We start from the raw sequence: 16,399 nt of genomic DNA on the forward strand, positions 1-16,399 counted from the left end.
ACATTAAAGGGTACCTCTCATCAAAAAAACTTTACAATGACTTTACAATTGCATGTTATTAAAAAATATGCTTCTTTCTATTTAATTTTCCACTTTGAAGAAATGACCACTAGGGGTCTCCCTACCAGTCCTGGCAGCAAGCATTTCAGACTCATGCTGGAGTCCTAAACACTACGAGCTGCCAGTCTGCTTTGTTCACAAAGGAGAACACTCAGAGCTGCCAGCCTGCTTTGTTCACAGCCTGTTTGGCTGTGAACAAAGCAGGCTGGCAGCTCTGAGTGTTTAGGACTCCAGCATGAGTCAGAAATGCTTGCTGACAGGACTGATCGGGAAAAATACAATAGAAAGAAGCATATTTTTCATTAACATGCTATTGGAAAGTTATTCAACATTCATTAATCTAAAAATATATCAAAAGTTTATTTGAGAGGTACCCTTTAATTTCTACTTTATTTGCCGCTTTGTGAGAGGGAATCAGTTTTTTCGAGGAATGCAAGTGATGCCCAAATTTAAAGGGACAGAATGGGTTAGCCCCTTATCTGAATATTTCATACTTTTAATAGTTATTCTTCTAGTATTAGTTCATTATGTGTATTTGGGAGTGGTTCTCTGTTTTCTTGATTTAACTAATACAATCTTTTCGTGCCTTCTTTTTTAGGTCTCTGGTTGTGGGGCTTTGATACTTTATTTGCTATGCTACCGTTATTCAGAGGATCTAGTATATACACGACAAAAACAGAAGATCCTATTCCCAGCCTGAAGCCAGAACCTGATCGTCATATACCCAGCACTGATGAGAAGGTAATAGTTCATCTGCACTGACAGCATAGATGGGTAATTCATGGCTTTTATTACAGTTGCCTGTATAAAGATGCAGTGTTCACAGGGATGGCGCTTGTGTAGCGTTTTTGATCTAATAATTTGTCCTTGTCTCAGGGTTATGGGCTTCATTTTGATATCAGAATGAGAGAGCTTGAGAAGAAGTTTGGGTCAATGGCTGACAGCCAGAATTATCACTTTGAAGACTACAAGAAGCTGAAGCTTCTTATTGTGGATATTCAGAAACAGATGGGTCAGATGAATGACCAGGGGCACATGTCTGCTTTAATTTCGGGTCTCCTCAGTGAGCATCTTGGCAAAATGAAGACAGATGTACAGGACATAACCGCAGTGAGTACTCTCCTCATTTATTTTCATGGTGTTTATCTTGATATTGAGAACAGAGCTGTAAATAAAAAGGGTACTCTAAGTCATGTTTGCTACGTTGCTAAACATTGTGGTCACCAAGCCGAGGTGTCGGGGATTGTTGCTGTACATAGTCATGGCTGTAAATGATGGCACTCCTGATATTTTTCAAGAAAATGAAGTGTTTCTCACAGAAAAGGATTGCAGTAACACATGTTTTGCTATACACATGTTTATTCCCTTTGTGTGTATTGGAACTAAACGAAAAAAGGGGTAAAAAAAGCAAATTGGAAATGTCACACCAAACTCCAAAAATGGACTGGACAAAATTATTGACACCCTTTCAAAATTGTGGAAAAATAAGATTGTTTCAAGCATGTGATGCTCCTTTAAACTCACCTGGGGCGAGTAACAGGTGTGGGCAATATAAAAATCACACCTGAAAGATAATGCAAAGACTAAGTGAACTTCTCTCCTTTTTGTGTCTGTGTGTGCACCACACGAAGCATGAACAACAGAAAGAGAAAAGAACTGTCTGAGGACTTGAGAACCAGAATTGTGCAAAAATATCAAGAATCTCAAGGTTACAAGTCCATCTCCAGAGATCTAGATTTGCCTTTGTCCACAGTGCGCAACATTATCAAGAAGTTTGCAACCCATGGCACTGTAGATAATCTCCCTGGGTGTGGACAGAAGAGAAAGATTGATGAAAGGTGTCAACACATGATAGTCCGGATGGTGGATAAGCAGCCCCAAACAATTTCCAAAGATATTCAAGCTGTCCTGCAGGCTCAGGGAGCATCAGTGTCAGCACGAACTATCCGTCGACATTTAAATGAAATGAAACGCTATGGCAGGAGACCCAGGAGGACCCCACTGCTGACACAGAGACATAAAAAAATGAAGACTACATTTTGCCAAAATGAACTTGAGTAAGCCAAAATATCTCTGGGAAAACGTTTTTTGGACAGATGAGACCAAGATAGAGATTTTTGGTAAAGCACATCATTCTACTGTTTACAGAAAACGGAATGAGGCCTACAAAGAAAAGAACACCGTACCTACAGTGAAATATGGTGGAGGTTCATTGATGTTTTGGGGTTGTTTTGCTGCCTCTGGCACTGGGTGCCTTGAATGTGTGCAAGGCATCATGAAATCTGAGGATTACCAACGGAATTTGGGTCGTACTGTACAGCCCAGTGTCAGAAAGCTGGGTTTGCATCAGAGCTCTTGGGTCTTCCAGCAGGACAATGACCCCAAACAAATGTCAAAAAGCCTCCAGAAATGGATGGTAACAAAGCGCTGGAGAGTTCTGAAGTGGCAGCAATGAGTCCAGATCTAAATCCCATTGAACACATGTGGAGAGATCTTATAATTGCTGTTGGGAAAAGGCGCCTTCCAATAAGAGACCTGGAGCAGTTTGCAAAGGAAGAGTGGTCCAACATGCCGGCTGAGAGGTGTAAGAAGCTCATTGATATTAAGTTAAGGGTGACAATTTTGTGCATCCCATTTTTGGAGTTTGGTGACATTATGTCCAATTTGGTTTTTTTCCTACCTCTTTAGATTTAGTTCCAGTACAAACATGTATTAGTTCCAATACACAATAAACGTGTGTATAACAAAACATGTTACTGCAATCCTTTTCTGTGAGAAATACTTAATTTTCTTGAAAAATTTCAGGGGTGCCAACATTTACAGCCATGACTGTATGTACATTCGTCATCATGTGTGGCTTCCCATCCTATCAGTCTGCAACATTTACTACTTGCTCTCCAATCTACATGTTATCTGCGATCATTTTTTTTTATTTTATTTTTTGTAAAATTTGAGAACTTAGTTTTTTCTTCAGTAATAACTTGTTCTTTGCCATCTTAGGAAGACCACTCTACCATTACCAGCCACGAAGCTCGAATACTACACTTGGAAGCCCTGCTGAGTAAACTATCAGAGGTATGTATGCCTGGAAGCTTTTAGATCCCTGCTAAATAATGGAATTTATTTGACTACATATGTATTTTCATTTTATTTTTTATTTAGGCCATAGAGGAAGATAGGAGACACACTCTGTCTAACACAAGGTAAGAAGTCGGTCCTTATATCTATTTGCTTGACTGAGTTTGTAAGCCATAGATCAAAACATAGGATTGTGCCAACCTGTGTCCTTTTTTATTTGTGCAGTGATGTTCACATTCAAGATCAGAGTCATTTAAGGAAAAGGATTGAAATCCTGGAGAAAGAGTTTGAAGCCTACAAGGCAGAATTTTTCACAAAACAAAGTGTGAAGTCCAGCTGTGACTTACCAGACTGCATACTTCAGAAGGTACTAACTACTCTTTTTTTGGATGAGGTTTGCCATGGGGGCATTGTATACTGTTTGACATCTTTATTGTTCATTAGGTTGATGCCAGGGTTCGAGAATCCATCCAGATGATGTTCGGGAATGAAGCAAACTTGCCAGAAGGCTTATTGCGGTGGCTTTCTGCCAACTATGTCACTAATGTAGACTTTAATGCCAAACTAAAGGAACTTGAGCTTCATCTGTTAAGGAACATTTCCCATCAGGTCTCTATTACTGGGAAGGTGCCAACATCACAAATGATGGAAGAGACAGTAAGAGGCGGGATAACTGGAATCACTGAGCAGGTAAGAAGCCATGACCATATTCTGACACAGGGCCATCCTTGGGGTAAATGGCACTGTGGAATTTTCTTTTGGTGCTTCTCCCCAATCATTTAAAAAAAATAATAAATCTGAGCAATACAACAAAGGCATTCTGGTCTTGCTTGTGCATGGAATACAGTCATATCCTCCTCACAAAATGCTGTTTAAAAGACCTCCGGTCCCCTGCAGTGCTGTAAAAATCTCAATCAGGGAACTGTTGCACATACAACCCCTTTTAAAGGGCACAATATTTTGTCCTTTGCGTCCCAACACAATGAAATGCCCCTAAGTACCTTTCAGAGTATATTGCCTTCTGTAGTGCACCTACACCACTTTCCCTTTCACCATGACAGCACCAACTGAGAGAGGGACTCCGCCCCTAAGGGCAGGAAACTTAGAGGATAAAAGAGCATGTTCTGGTAACTCCTCCTATTTGCGGCGTCCATCTGCCGTTTGCTACGGCCATTTCAGGAGGCGGCCAGATGAGATGTGGGATGCTGGAAGTGACGTCTTGCACAAGCCAGGAGGCCTGGCTTCTGCAGTAAGAAGCCTGAAAGTGATGTCTGGCGCAGAGGAGGTGAAGGGAGATGCTGGAATCAGGTGCGGAGGGCACTCTTAGTATTTAGGCGGCCCTCTGTACCGGCATCGTCCTCCACAAGTAGGAGTCATTCAGCTTGTCCCCCAGTGTGTGCAGCGGTTCCTGAAGGTCGTGAGCTCCGAGAAGGACCCCAAGTGGGACTCAGCTGAGGTCTCAGCAAAGATTCAGTCCACGGTACCTGCAAACAGTTCCAAGATACTTGAACGAGTGTTTCCATTTTGGGGTTTCTAATTTTAGTCTGGTTTCTCTTTGTTTTTTTTTTTTTTTTTTTTAAGGGAGATATGCCTAAAAAAAAAAAGTCTATAAGCAGTGTAAGGAAAGATGCCTCCTGACTATGAGAAGTGTATTTGTCAAGCCTGTATAGCTATCACAATGGCAGCAGAGAGATCCTCTTTTCTGACGTCCATGCAGGACATCAGTGAGGCTCTCAAAATTGCACAACCAGGTCCGGTCACAGCCCCGGTATATCTGCCTGTATCTATGTCTGGTGATTCTGTTCCGTCTCAAGGGGTAAATGTAGGTTCCAAGGAATAGGGTGTCATTGAACCTTCCTCTTAATCTGACGGAAACTTTTCTTCTGGGAATGATGCCTCAGGAAAACCTTTTATTTTCTGCTGAAGAGACTGACAATTTGATCAAACATGTCAAATTAGCCATGAATATTACTGAAGAAAAACAGCCTAAAACCATACAGGATATTATGTTTGAGGGGCTTGAATATAAAAAGTACACAGAAGCATTCCTGCACTCATTAAGAGATAGTGGGAGAATCCGGATAGGAAAGGGTTCCTTTCTAAAGAGAAAGTATCCGTTTGATAGTATGGACACGGATAATTTGGGGGGGGGGGGGGGGGGGTTAATCCTAAAATGGATGCAGCTATTGCGAAAGTGTCAAAGGGTGCACTTCCTTTTGAAGATCTGTTCTCTTAAAGACCCGATGGACAAAAAAATATGAATTTTTTTTTTTTATTTTATTTTTTTTAATCCTGGGAAGCTTCTACAGCAGCGTTCAAGCCAAATGTCGCAGCAACATGTGTGTCCAGATCAATGATTCTCTGGATAGATCATTTGGCAGCAAATATTAGAAATAATGTACCTCATGACCAGCTTCTTGCTTCTATTCCTTTAATTAGGAAGTCTGCGGCTTTCCTTTCACATGCCTCCTCTGATGCCCTCAGGTTATCTGCAAGGTCAGCAGCTTTAGCCAATTATGCCCGTAGGGCACTTTGGCAAAAAAAATTGGTCTAGTGAAATAGGTTGAAAGAAAAAGCTTTGTACAATTCCCTGTGTAGGTAAATTTTTGTTCACTTCTGTATTATCAGATATATTAGAGAAAGCGGGTGATAGAAAGAAAGCTTTCCCTTACTCCCAGACCTATAGGCCTAATAAGTCCTTCCGTCACAATAAGAAGTCTAGGGGCCAGAAACAAGATAAAGGGGAGTAGAGTCCTCTAATTGGCGTTTTCCTACATGTTTAACCATTCCCCAGGTAACCCCAAAAAAACCTAACACACGATGTTTCGGGGCAGGTAGAAGGCAGACTGTGGAATTTCTTTCCGGAATGGGAGAAAATATCAAACAGCAGCTGGATCCTCAGTACCATCAAAGAGTGCCTGCGCGATGCAGCGCAGCCTTTAGCTGGCTGAAGACATCAGGAGGTTAGTATAGCCAAGTGCTAGGTAGGTATGTGCCATCTTTTGTGCGGTGATTCACTTGCTGAACCTCTGGCAGCACAATGGCGAGACTTAAGGGGTTAATTATCTCCCTGGGTGTCTCTTACCTCTGCTACTCTGTGGACTCGGTCCGCAATGGGACAATTTCTGGGGCTAAGGTCCCGATATCGGTGAGTCAGGATATATCTATTATATTCTTCTCCTGCCCGTAGACTGTCTAGAGCACAAAAGTTACGGCAGCCACTTCTGTTCAGGTCAGCTGCCTGATTTAGAGGCCGCAGACATTCTCCCCTTCCTCTCCGCCCTGGCTGTTCTGTACTCCTCTGGCACTTTTTGCCGGTAGGAGCCATAATGGCGGTATGTAGCCTTCTTCCCAGGCTCTGCGTGGGACTCTGGAGTTCAGCTGAGCAGGGACTGCCTTGTTTCAGCGCCCGCAGACTCTCCTGCAGTGGGCGCATCAGTCATGGGGAAGCAGTCGCTTTTACTGAACTGAACTTTACTGAATCTCAGCTCTTAGTTTTATGCTTACCAATGAGCTCCCTCTGGTGGCAACTTTCTAGCCTGCATCCCTGCAGTCTCCATATCATCCCTTTAGACAGGACTTGTGACCTGTTCTGGCGGGTCATTATTGAGGATGCATATTCCCTTAAATAACACGGTTATGTCTGTTTCCCCTGCTGACTGTTGCCAGGTCATGTTTGCCTTGTCCTCTGTCTATTCCAGTCCCTCCCTAGGGGTGCCTCAATTGGTGCCATTGCAATTCTAGAGGAAACTAAGGGGCCCCTCTGAGGTGTCCCCCTCCTCCATGCCTGGGCCTACTTCCCTACCCTGTGCCAAAGTCCACCACGTGGCCTTTCATTCCCAGGAGGGCAGTAAGAAACCTATCTGCAGTGGTTTCCTCCACCGCCTGTCACCCGTGTTATGTAGCTGTGCCTACGGCTCCTTTTTCCCCCCGTACCCCATAACTAGGGGGGTCTCTGGAGGAATGACCCTGCGTGTGCAATGGTCCATATACCAGTAAACCAGACTGTCTGCATGATTTTCTTCTCCACTCACGTCTGCTGCAGCTGGAGTTCCAGATCCCCACCTCTAGTGTGAGGGTTCCACAGAAGTGACCCTTCGGGGACATGGATTGGACTTGATACATTGAGGGGCAACAATAGTAAGCATGGTTTCCTCTACGCCTGTCATTCAGCTCAGTGCTGCCGTATCCGCGGCTGGACTTCCGGTACCCTACTGCTAGTGCAAGGTGTCCGAAGGAATGACCCAGTGTGTGCTGTATGGACTCTATGCCAGTAAGCCAGACAGACAGGTAGTTAAACTTACCATCTGGGATTTTTTTTAGGCCACCGTCTTGGGATCTCTCCCTAGTGTTAACTGCCTTATGTCCAATCCTTTTGAGTCCTTAGATAATGTACCTCTCAAAAATCTAGTGCTAAAATCTGCTTTGCTGGTAGCAATAACATCCGCCAACAGAGTTGGTGACCTGTTGACCCTTTCTAGTGTAGAACCCTATACTAAAATACTAGATGACAGAATCATTTTTTTACCCTGATCCTACCTACCAAGAGTCCAAATTCCACGTGTCACAGAATATTGTTTTGCTGTCCTTCTGTTCTGACCCTTCTAATGAAAAATAGAAACTTTTCCATAATCTAGATTTGAGGAGGTGCATTTTAGAATATCTAGAGAGAACTAGGTCCTTTAGAAAGTCCTTATCTTTATTCAGTTTTCTGGTATCGCTAGGTGGATTAAACAAGCTATTTCTTGGTCGCTCTTCATTCGGGGACACCTATCTGATGGGTATATGCGCTGACACTAGGAAAAAAAGTCGGCTCCTCCCTGGCAGGATATACCCGCCCACCTGCAGTAAGACGACCAGTTTTAGCTAGTGTCCGTTAGGAGGCCAGACGTGGTCTGTGGAGCTCCCTAGACCTTGTCTTTATCTCTAGCTTATGTAGCTTCTGGAGTTTTCCCACCCTCATGCCTTAGGGCTCATTCCACTAGATCAGTGGCCTCCTCTTGGGCCGATAGAAGAGGAGCTTCCATAGACCAGATTTGCACAGCGGCCACCTGGTCATCTCCACTTACCTTTTTCAAGCTCTACAAGGTGGTTGTGGGCAATTCTTCCCCTGCTGTTTCTTTTGGCCAGAAAGTCCTCAAGGCCGTAGTCGCACTCTAGGTGTCATCTTTGGTTTTTTGGTTTTTCTCTCAGTTGGTGCTGTCATGGCGTAAGGGAAAGCCAGTAATTACTCACCGTAATTGTGTTTCCACGAGCCATGACGGCACCGGGCATTCCCACCCTATGTTTCGGAAGAATTATTTTAGGGTTTTTTCTACATTGGTATGGGTTCACTGGAGGCTGGGGAGGAGGGACCTGCCTTATATCCTCTCCTGTTCTTAGGGGCGGAGTCCCTCTCTGTTGGTGCTGTCATGGCTGGGGAAACACAATTACCGGCTTTTTATTGCCACTTATGCCCCCAAGTGCTTCCGTACAGTATAATTCCCTCTTGTGACCTCCCCACATAGTATAAACATTGACTTACTTACAGACTATGGGGGATATTTATCAATGTTTGCTTATGTATTCCTTTTTTTTAGTTATTTTTTTCTTACAATTTTTTTTGCTTATGTGCGACGTATTTATCAACTGGTTTCAGCCTGTTGATACATTTCTTTCACTTAAGCAATTTTTATTTTATTTTTTACTTTGGTAGAGGCTTTTTCTGCTCCATGTCTGAGCTGGAGTAAATTTAGTATGTTTTTTCATGCCCTGCGACTTTTTGGCGACTGTCGCACTTCATAAATTTCTGCCCACTGCAAGTCAAAATCGTTTTTCTACAAAAAAAAAATAAAAATGCGGGGGAAAAAATTTGCTTTTCTCGCTGTCAGAACAAAAAGTCGCACGGAAAATCGTGCAGGTGCAACTGCGACAATTTAGAGACAAAATTAGAAGGGAAAAATTTTTACTAAAGCCGTTGATAAATGCCCCCCCCTATATGCTGGACCCCTTTATGCTCCCACTGTCACACAGTATAATATGCCTCCCCCACACACATTACACCCCACTGTGCCACATATGAATTATAGTCTATCATGTATAAATAATGGCCTTGGAGCCTGGAGGCCGGGGACAGAGGAGGTTGGTTTTCATTCACTACTCCTAGCTTCTGGGTCTTTCTGAGCGCGGTGGTGTCTAGGACATGACATTACAATGCGATATGTCTGTCAGTCTCAGTTCCGCTCCCATCTTTTGCTTGCTGGGATGATGTACCTTGTGCTATTGCACAGGTCACAAACCCCAAAGACTGGTCTTGCTGACAGGTCAGCCAGATATCATCATTATTTTGATACGATTGTCTGGACCTTTACCCTCAGACAAGTAGTTGAGTAACTTCCATGTGCCTGTCTTCATATGCTCATTCCTCTGATAGGGGTTGAGGGGAGGGACATGATCCAGAGCAGTGTTTCCCAGCCAGTGTGCCTCCAGCTGTGGCAAAACTACAAATCCCAGCGTGCCCGGACAGCCGGAGGCTGTCCGGGCATGCTGGGAGTTGTAGTTTTGCTACAGCTAAAGGCGCACTGGTTGGGAAACACTGATCCAGAGACTGATAAACATGGCTTTACAGATGTCTTTCCACAAACATGGAGATTATATTGTAGCACGATTTCTATTAACAGGAAGCTCGTGTTATTGTGAACAATGCATTGAAGCTGTACTCGCAGGACCGCACGGGCTTGGTGGACTTTGCTTTGGAGTCTGGAGGTAAACTCACTTTGGTTTTGTTTAGTGTTAAGGACATTTCTGTTGCATTTTGTTTATACAAAATGAAATTCAGGAAGTTTACAGACTGAGGAAAAAAGGCCACAGAGATGATGATAAAAAACTGCTGGAAACTTTCCACCCGAATGAAAGACATGGAAGGAGTTTTATCAAGCTCTGTAGTAGTTTTCGTTTTGCTTATTCCAAAACACATTTCTGAAATCTGCTCACGTAGTAGTAATTTTTTTTTTACTTTGCAGTGGTCATGTATTTATCAAATGCGATAGTCGCTATTTATGAGGAAAAATTTTCGCATCTCCATTTAAAAGTCCCATATGTATTCCAGGTCCAACCTGGCTTACAGAAAGTGCATACGTCTGCAGAAAAGGACATTAAAGGAAATCTGTCATCAGAATCACCCGCACTAAACCGGTTACACAGGCTTGTAGTGCGGGTGATCCTGATTAAAACGCTTCTTACCTGGTTAAAAATGGTTCAGCGCTTCTTAAGATATCTATATTTTTAGTTTTCTGTTATTCCCTGGCTTGGGACTCAGTGGGAGGTGTTATCATCTGGGACTCGGCCACACGTCATTCTAGCTGGGCGGAGCTGCCGCCCGGCTCATGAATATTCATGAACTTATCCTCCTGGTCTAATTCTTCTTTCTCGGTCTGGTGTGGAGGGCCGCGCATGCGCCGCGTTCCGTACACCCGGAAGCGGCGTTCTCCCCCCGGCTTCACTCAAGCTGCGGCCCTATACAAGTAAGAAGACGGGCTGCATAAGTGAAAAGCCGGGGGTGGGAGGGACGGAGGGTGTATTTATTCACAAACAGACCGAGAAAGAAGAATTAGACTAGGAGGATAAGTTCATGAATATTCATGAGCCGGGCGGCAGCACCGCCCAGCTAGAATGACGTGTGGCCGATTCCCAGATGATAACACCTCCCACTTACACACAATCTGAGGTAAAGGGACCAGAAATCCCAGCCGTGCAGGTGCCATAAAAAATTCTTACTAAATTCACTGCCTAGGCCAGTGTTTCCCAACCAGGGTGCCTCCAGCTGTGGCCAAAGTACAACTCCCAGCCTGCCCGGACAGCCAAAGGCTGTCCGGGCAGGCTGGGAGTTGTACTTTGGCCACAGCTGGAGGCACCCTGGTTGGGAAACACTGGCCTAGGTAGTATTAATCTGTATGATTAATGTCTAATCACTTGTTATAAGCCCTCTATACCACTAATACTGATCCTGTGCTTGGTCTAGGTGGAAGTATTTTGGGCACTCGATGCTCTGAAACCTACGAGACAAAGACGGCACTTGTAAGCTTGTTTGGCATTCCATTGTGGTATCTATCACAGTCTCCCCGGGTGGTAATTCAGGTGAGTTCATCTTTCTGACTTCATATTTACTTGAAAATTGCAACCTTAAAACTGGATAAAGTTTTACTTCATGTTAATTAACTTTTAGATTGTTATGCTTGTTTTCTTTTTTTTTTTTTTTTTTAGCTCTTTTGTGATTGACCGTGTATTTCTTAAACTTTTATAAAGGGCTTCCTACCATAATCAACCATTTCGATCCGATCCTTGGCAGACGTACTGCTAAAGCCTCATTGATGTCTAGAACAAAGGGCTGTTTATCGTATTTTTCTGAAACTGTCCCATTTTGACCCAACGTTATTCCAGCAGCTTCATCACAGCTGTATTAAAGCATATTGGGTTGTTCTCCTAGTCTGATATTGCAGCTGGGACTCTTTTACTTACTGTATATACAAAGCACATCACTCTGACAATAGTGGCTTTTGTTAATCATATTTAACCCCTTTTTGTAACTGATATCCTGGTAGCTGTCATTATTTAAATGTTTATTACTCGCTATGGACTGGAGTATATATGCTGTAAAATACTAAGATGATGACAGTCAGGAGACCATTTACTAGTAGTGACTTGTTTGTTCCTGTTTCAGCCTGATATGTACCCAGGTAACTGCTGGGCCTTTAAAGGAGCTCAAGGATACTTAGTGGTGCGGCTGTCTATGGCAATTTTTCCATCTGCTTTCTCATTGGAGCACATCCCAAAGTCCTTATCCCCAACTGGTAACATCACAAGTGCACCAAAGGATTTTGCTATATATGTAAGTAATGGATCATCATTGGTAATGCGCCATTGGGAATCATTGTTGGTGCACACCTGGTAGTTGGGGCCTGTGACCCTACTTGATAGGTGTGTTGAGGTCCTCATCACATCTCCATATGCAAATGCCGACAAAACATTTGCAGACAGAAGTAGCTGTGGTCAAAAGTCAAAACTGCACAAAGATACCGCCCCTCAAGTTACTGCAGAATGCCCTTTAAGGCTTCTTTCTCACTGCCGTTGCGCCCTGTCATGAACAGCCGTCATACTCTGCTGTAGAAAGACTGAGCAAGCTGTATTTTTATTTTATTTTTTCTCCCGCTATTTTCCCTCGTGTCACAACGGTAGTGTGAAAGAGGCCTAACTTGCATTGAATGCTGCAGTGAATTCAAAGGGCAATAGTTTTATGGCTACAAGTGCTCTTCAGTCACTCACATCAAGCTTTGACTTTTAATCACATCTACTTCTGTCTGCAAATGTCTTTTGCTTACTGAGTTGTGATGAAGAAAACCGTTGCCCTTGATACATCCATCAACTTTGCAATTTTGGTCACAGTCGCCCGTACCAGGTGTGAAATTACTTCACTTTAATCTGACATATTACTCGGCTAAAACAAAAAGCACAAGTGATAAAATGTTTTTGTTCTATAGACTGTGAGACTAAGAATAAAAGGGGCATTACTGGTGATGGCCGGTGTCAGAAAGAATTCAATATGACCAAAGAAACTGGGGATTTTAGTTATTTTGTCCCAACCCTGTATGATCACCATTACATGGTCTCTTTTTTTTTAATTTTATTTTTTTAAAGGGCTTAGAAAATGAATATCAAGAAGACGGTGTCTTATTGGTCCAGTCTTCGTACAATGAAGAGGGCGAACCTCTGCAAATATTTCAAGTCACGGTAAATAATTTCTTACACCAAGCTGGGACTTCACAAATTGTATTAGTTCAGCAATCCCATAAGTGCCACATCTGCTTGTCATGTTTAACAGTAGTTTTGGGTCTGAAAAAAAGTGTTATGTTATAACTGAATATACTGTTTACTGACTCTTGTATAAATTAACCCTTAAATGTTAAAGGAAATCTGTAGCAAAAACAACTTATCCACAGGATAGGGGATAAGTGTTTGATTGCGGGGGGTCCGAACGCTGGGACCCCCCCGCGATCTCCTGCGGCTCTCCCATGCAGAAGGACAATCCTCATCCATGTAGTTCTATGGGAGAGGCAGAATGCAGCGTTCGTGCCTCCCCGCCTCTCCCATAGAGCTGTATGGGCAGGGGGTGTACAGTCTACCTCACTGAGGTCGACGCTACACACACTAGCCGCTCTGAGCGGCAATGTCGGGCCCGTTCGGGAGATCGCGGGGGGTCCCAGCGGTCGGACCCCCCCGATCACTTATCCACTATCTTGTGGATAGGGGATAAGTGGTTATAGCTGCAGATTTCTTTTAAGGAGATTTGACACAGGCTTCTGGCTCGAGCCTGTGTGATACCATGGGACCCTCTGCTGATTACAGTAGCTGAGGGCTTATAGCCAATCACCATGGCTTTTAACCCTTTAGATTGTCGCTATCAAAGCTGAAGGGAGATTTAAATAGTCCCTGGTGGTTTAGCGAGGTGGATCAATCCTTACACTGCATATGCCACTGTTGGTGCAGAGCTTCATGGTACCAAAGATGAAATGAAAGGGAACTCCGCTCGGCTGAATGCTGCTGCTGCCTATTAGTTTTAAGGATCGGTTGAGGTTTCAGCACTGGGTTCAAAACTCCTGACATTCACTTGGACATGCGAGAAGTGCCAGACACAAGTACCCATCAAGTGTTACCAGCATATAGAACATGTATATTTGTTTTATAAAGATTTCTCTTAAATCCTACAGGAAGAAAATGGGAAATCTTTCCAAATTGTGGAGCTGCGAATCCTGTCCAACTGGGGCCATTCCAACTATACTTGTCTGTATCGCTTCCGCGCTCATGGGACTCCTGTGAAATAACACTAATGAAGCTATTCGCAAAATGAACACTTTAAATGTTGTAAATACTGAAAACCTGGAACACTGGAATATATAAACAGAAGAGTCAGAGAGTTGCTCTAAAGAGGATGCACAAGGCCAAAAACAAAGAACAATTATTTACCAAGAAACAAATCCTGCCATCGAATCCATTTAATGGATACCAGAATCATTTTATTTTTTATTTTTCCCCCCTCCAAGCTCAATGAAATGCTGCATGCCAACCACTCAGGATTGAAAGGCCAGTTAGCGGGAAACCATATCTGCTTTTGTGTGGAAACCACTGGTGCCCGAGTATCTTATAGATCACATGATCTGGATATTGTGTTATAGCAGAGACAGAAGGTTGTAGTAGAGCTCTCTGTCCAGGTTACTTATCTTGATGAACCCAAGACATATAGACAAAGCGTCTTTGGTTATTCATGTATGGAGTGGCTTATGAACACCTTAATAGATGAGCAATACGCTAAGACGCTAATGTAATGCAGTGCAGAAGTAACCAAAGCTTGTTTCTACAACATCTTAGTCATTAGTTTTATTAAACTTTGATATAGGATCTACTTCGACTGAGGGAAGCACTTGTACCACCCTCAGAAAAAAATAAATATATTGAATTGTCCTTTCGCCAGGCTTGACATAATTTGTATTCTGGTAGGTATCAAGCAGCTTTCCTAGTGTCCTGACTAACCTATGGGGTATTTCGGCTTTATGCATCTTATCCCCTATCCAAAGGATAGGGCATAAGATGTATGATCGCAGGGGTCCCGCCGCCAGCGGCAGGACCCCTACGATCATACAACTTATCCCCTATCCTTTGGATAGGGGATAAGATGCATAAAGCCGGAATCCCCCTTTAAGAGTGAAAACATCCCTGTGGTGGTTGGAAGACTTGGTGACAACCTCTTTGATAGGTGTATTAGTGGTCACATCTGTTGTCACACAGCTTTCCTAACAGCACTTTAGCTTGCTTAAAAGGCCACAGTATGGCAGCATTTTGATGTCTATCTCAGACACGTTACCCCTGCGGTTCTACTGAAGCAAACGTGGATCACATCTGGGTTTTATGGGAATTTGGAGTCTTGTGAATTTCAATTTAAAATGCAGCTTTATTGCAGCCTCCTGATACCAGCTTAACAAAAAAAAATTTACAAAAATCTGAAGGTAGACAACTCTTTGGGTGGAGTTTAAGGTAGACCCATGTTGATGCTCGTTTTGCCAAAATAGTATTGCTGCATTAAAGGGGTACTTCGGTGGAAAACTTTTTTTTTTTTTTTTTAATTAAATCAGCTGGTGCCAGAAAGTTAAACAGATTTGTAAATTACTTCTATTAAAAAAATCTTAATCCTTCCAGTACTTATTAGCTGCTGAATACTACAGAGGAAATTATTTTCTTTTTTGGAGCACAGTGCTCTCTGCTATCATCACGAGTAGAGATGAGCGAACTTACAGTAAATTCGATTCGTCATGAACTTCTCGGCTCGGTAGTTGATGACTTATCCTGCATAAATTAGTTCAGCTTTCCGGTGCTCCGGTGGGCTGGAAAAGGTGGATACAGTCCTAGGAAAGAGTCTCCTAGGACTGTATCCACCTTTTCCAGCCCACGGGAGCACCTGAAAGCTGAACTAATTTATGCAGGAAAAGTCATCAACTGCCGAGCCGAGAAGTTTGTGACAAATCGAATTTACTGTACATTCGCTCATCTCTAATCATGAGCACAGTGCTCTCTGCTGAGATCTCTGTCCATTTTAGGAACTGTCCAGAGCAGCATATATTTGCTATGGGGATTTTCTCCTACTCTGGACAGGTCTTAAAATGGACAGAGATGTCAGCAGAGAGCACTGTGCTCCAAAAAGGAAAGAATTTCCTCTGTAGTATTCAGCAGCTTATTAGTACTGAAAGGATTAAGATTTTTTTTTTTATAGAAGTAATTTACAAATCTGTTTAACTTTCTGGCACCAGTTGATTTAAAAAAAAAAAAAGTTTTCCACGGGAGTACCCCTTTAAATATAGAGCGCTTTGGATAAGCCTTTCACCCCCCATATGTACAACGTCTAATTCTGCTTCTTTGGTATCTCTTCTCCTCTCAGTATTGTTTTATTTGTATATTTTAAATTATTTTGAAAAGCTAGCCAAAAATAAATGTCATATTTTTATGTATATATTTATAGAGACCTTTTTATAAGATCAGAAGCTTTTGAGGTACGTCACAGATATTTACTGTGCTTTTGGGGCTGAGGATCAGACTTCAACTGGAGAAATCCGCTGACTGGCTTTTTGAATAGAGTTTATATATGTATATTGCACAACAGTCCACAAACCTTAGGATGCAGACAACGGCCTATTCATGATATGTACAGAAATAAAAATGCAATAGGCCATGTACTGCT

At 42.9% G+C, this 16,399-nt stretch overlaps 1 protein-coding gene across 1 annotated transcript in view; it reads left to right on the forward strand.

The window, feature by feature from the left end:
* The window catches only part of SUN1 (Sad1 and UNC84 domain containing 1), a gene marked incomplete at its 5' end in the record, with an annotated part of 56,437 nt that extends 41,691 nt beyond the window's left edge, over window positions 1–14,746 (forward strand). Inside the window, 11 exon segments of the mRNA XM_056537056.1 lie at window positions 659–801; window positions 937–1,170; window positions 3,061–3,135; window positions 3,223–3,263; window positions 3,364–3,505; window positions 3,583–3,828; window positions 9,798–9,882; window positions 11,138–11,253; window positions 11,837–12,004; window positions 12,811–12,903; window positions 13,881–14,746. Of these exon segments, the coding sequence (XP_056393031.1) occupies window positions 659–801; window positions 937–1,170; window positions 3,061–3,135; window positions 3,223–3,263; window positions 3,364–3,505; window positions 3,583–3,828; window positions 9,798–9,882; window positions 11,138–11,253; window positions 11,837–12,004; window positions 12,811–12,903; window positions 13,881–13,994 (1,457 nt within the window). The 3' untranslated portion in view covers window positions 13,995–14,746.
* Between the last annotated feature and the right edge of the window lie 1,653 nt (window positions 14,747–16,399).

Source organism: Hyla sarda, chromosome 8, assembly GCF_029499605.1.
Source record: "Hyla sarda isolate aHylSar1 chromosome 8, aHylSar1.hap1, whole genome shotgun sequence".
Lineage (NCBI taxonomy): Eukaryota > Metazoa > Chordata > Amphibia > Anura > Hylidae > Hyla > Hyla sarda.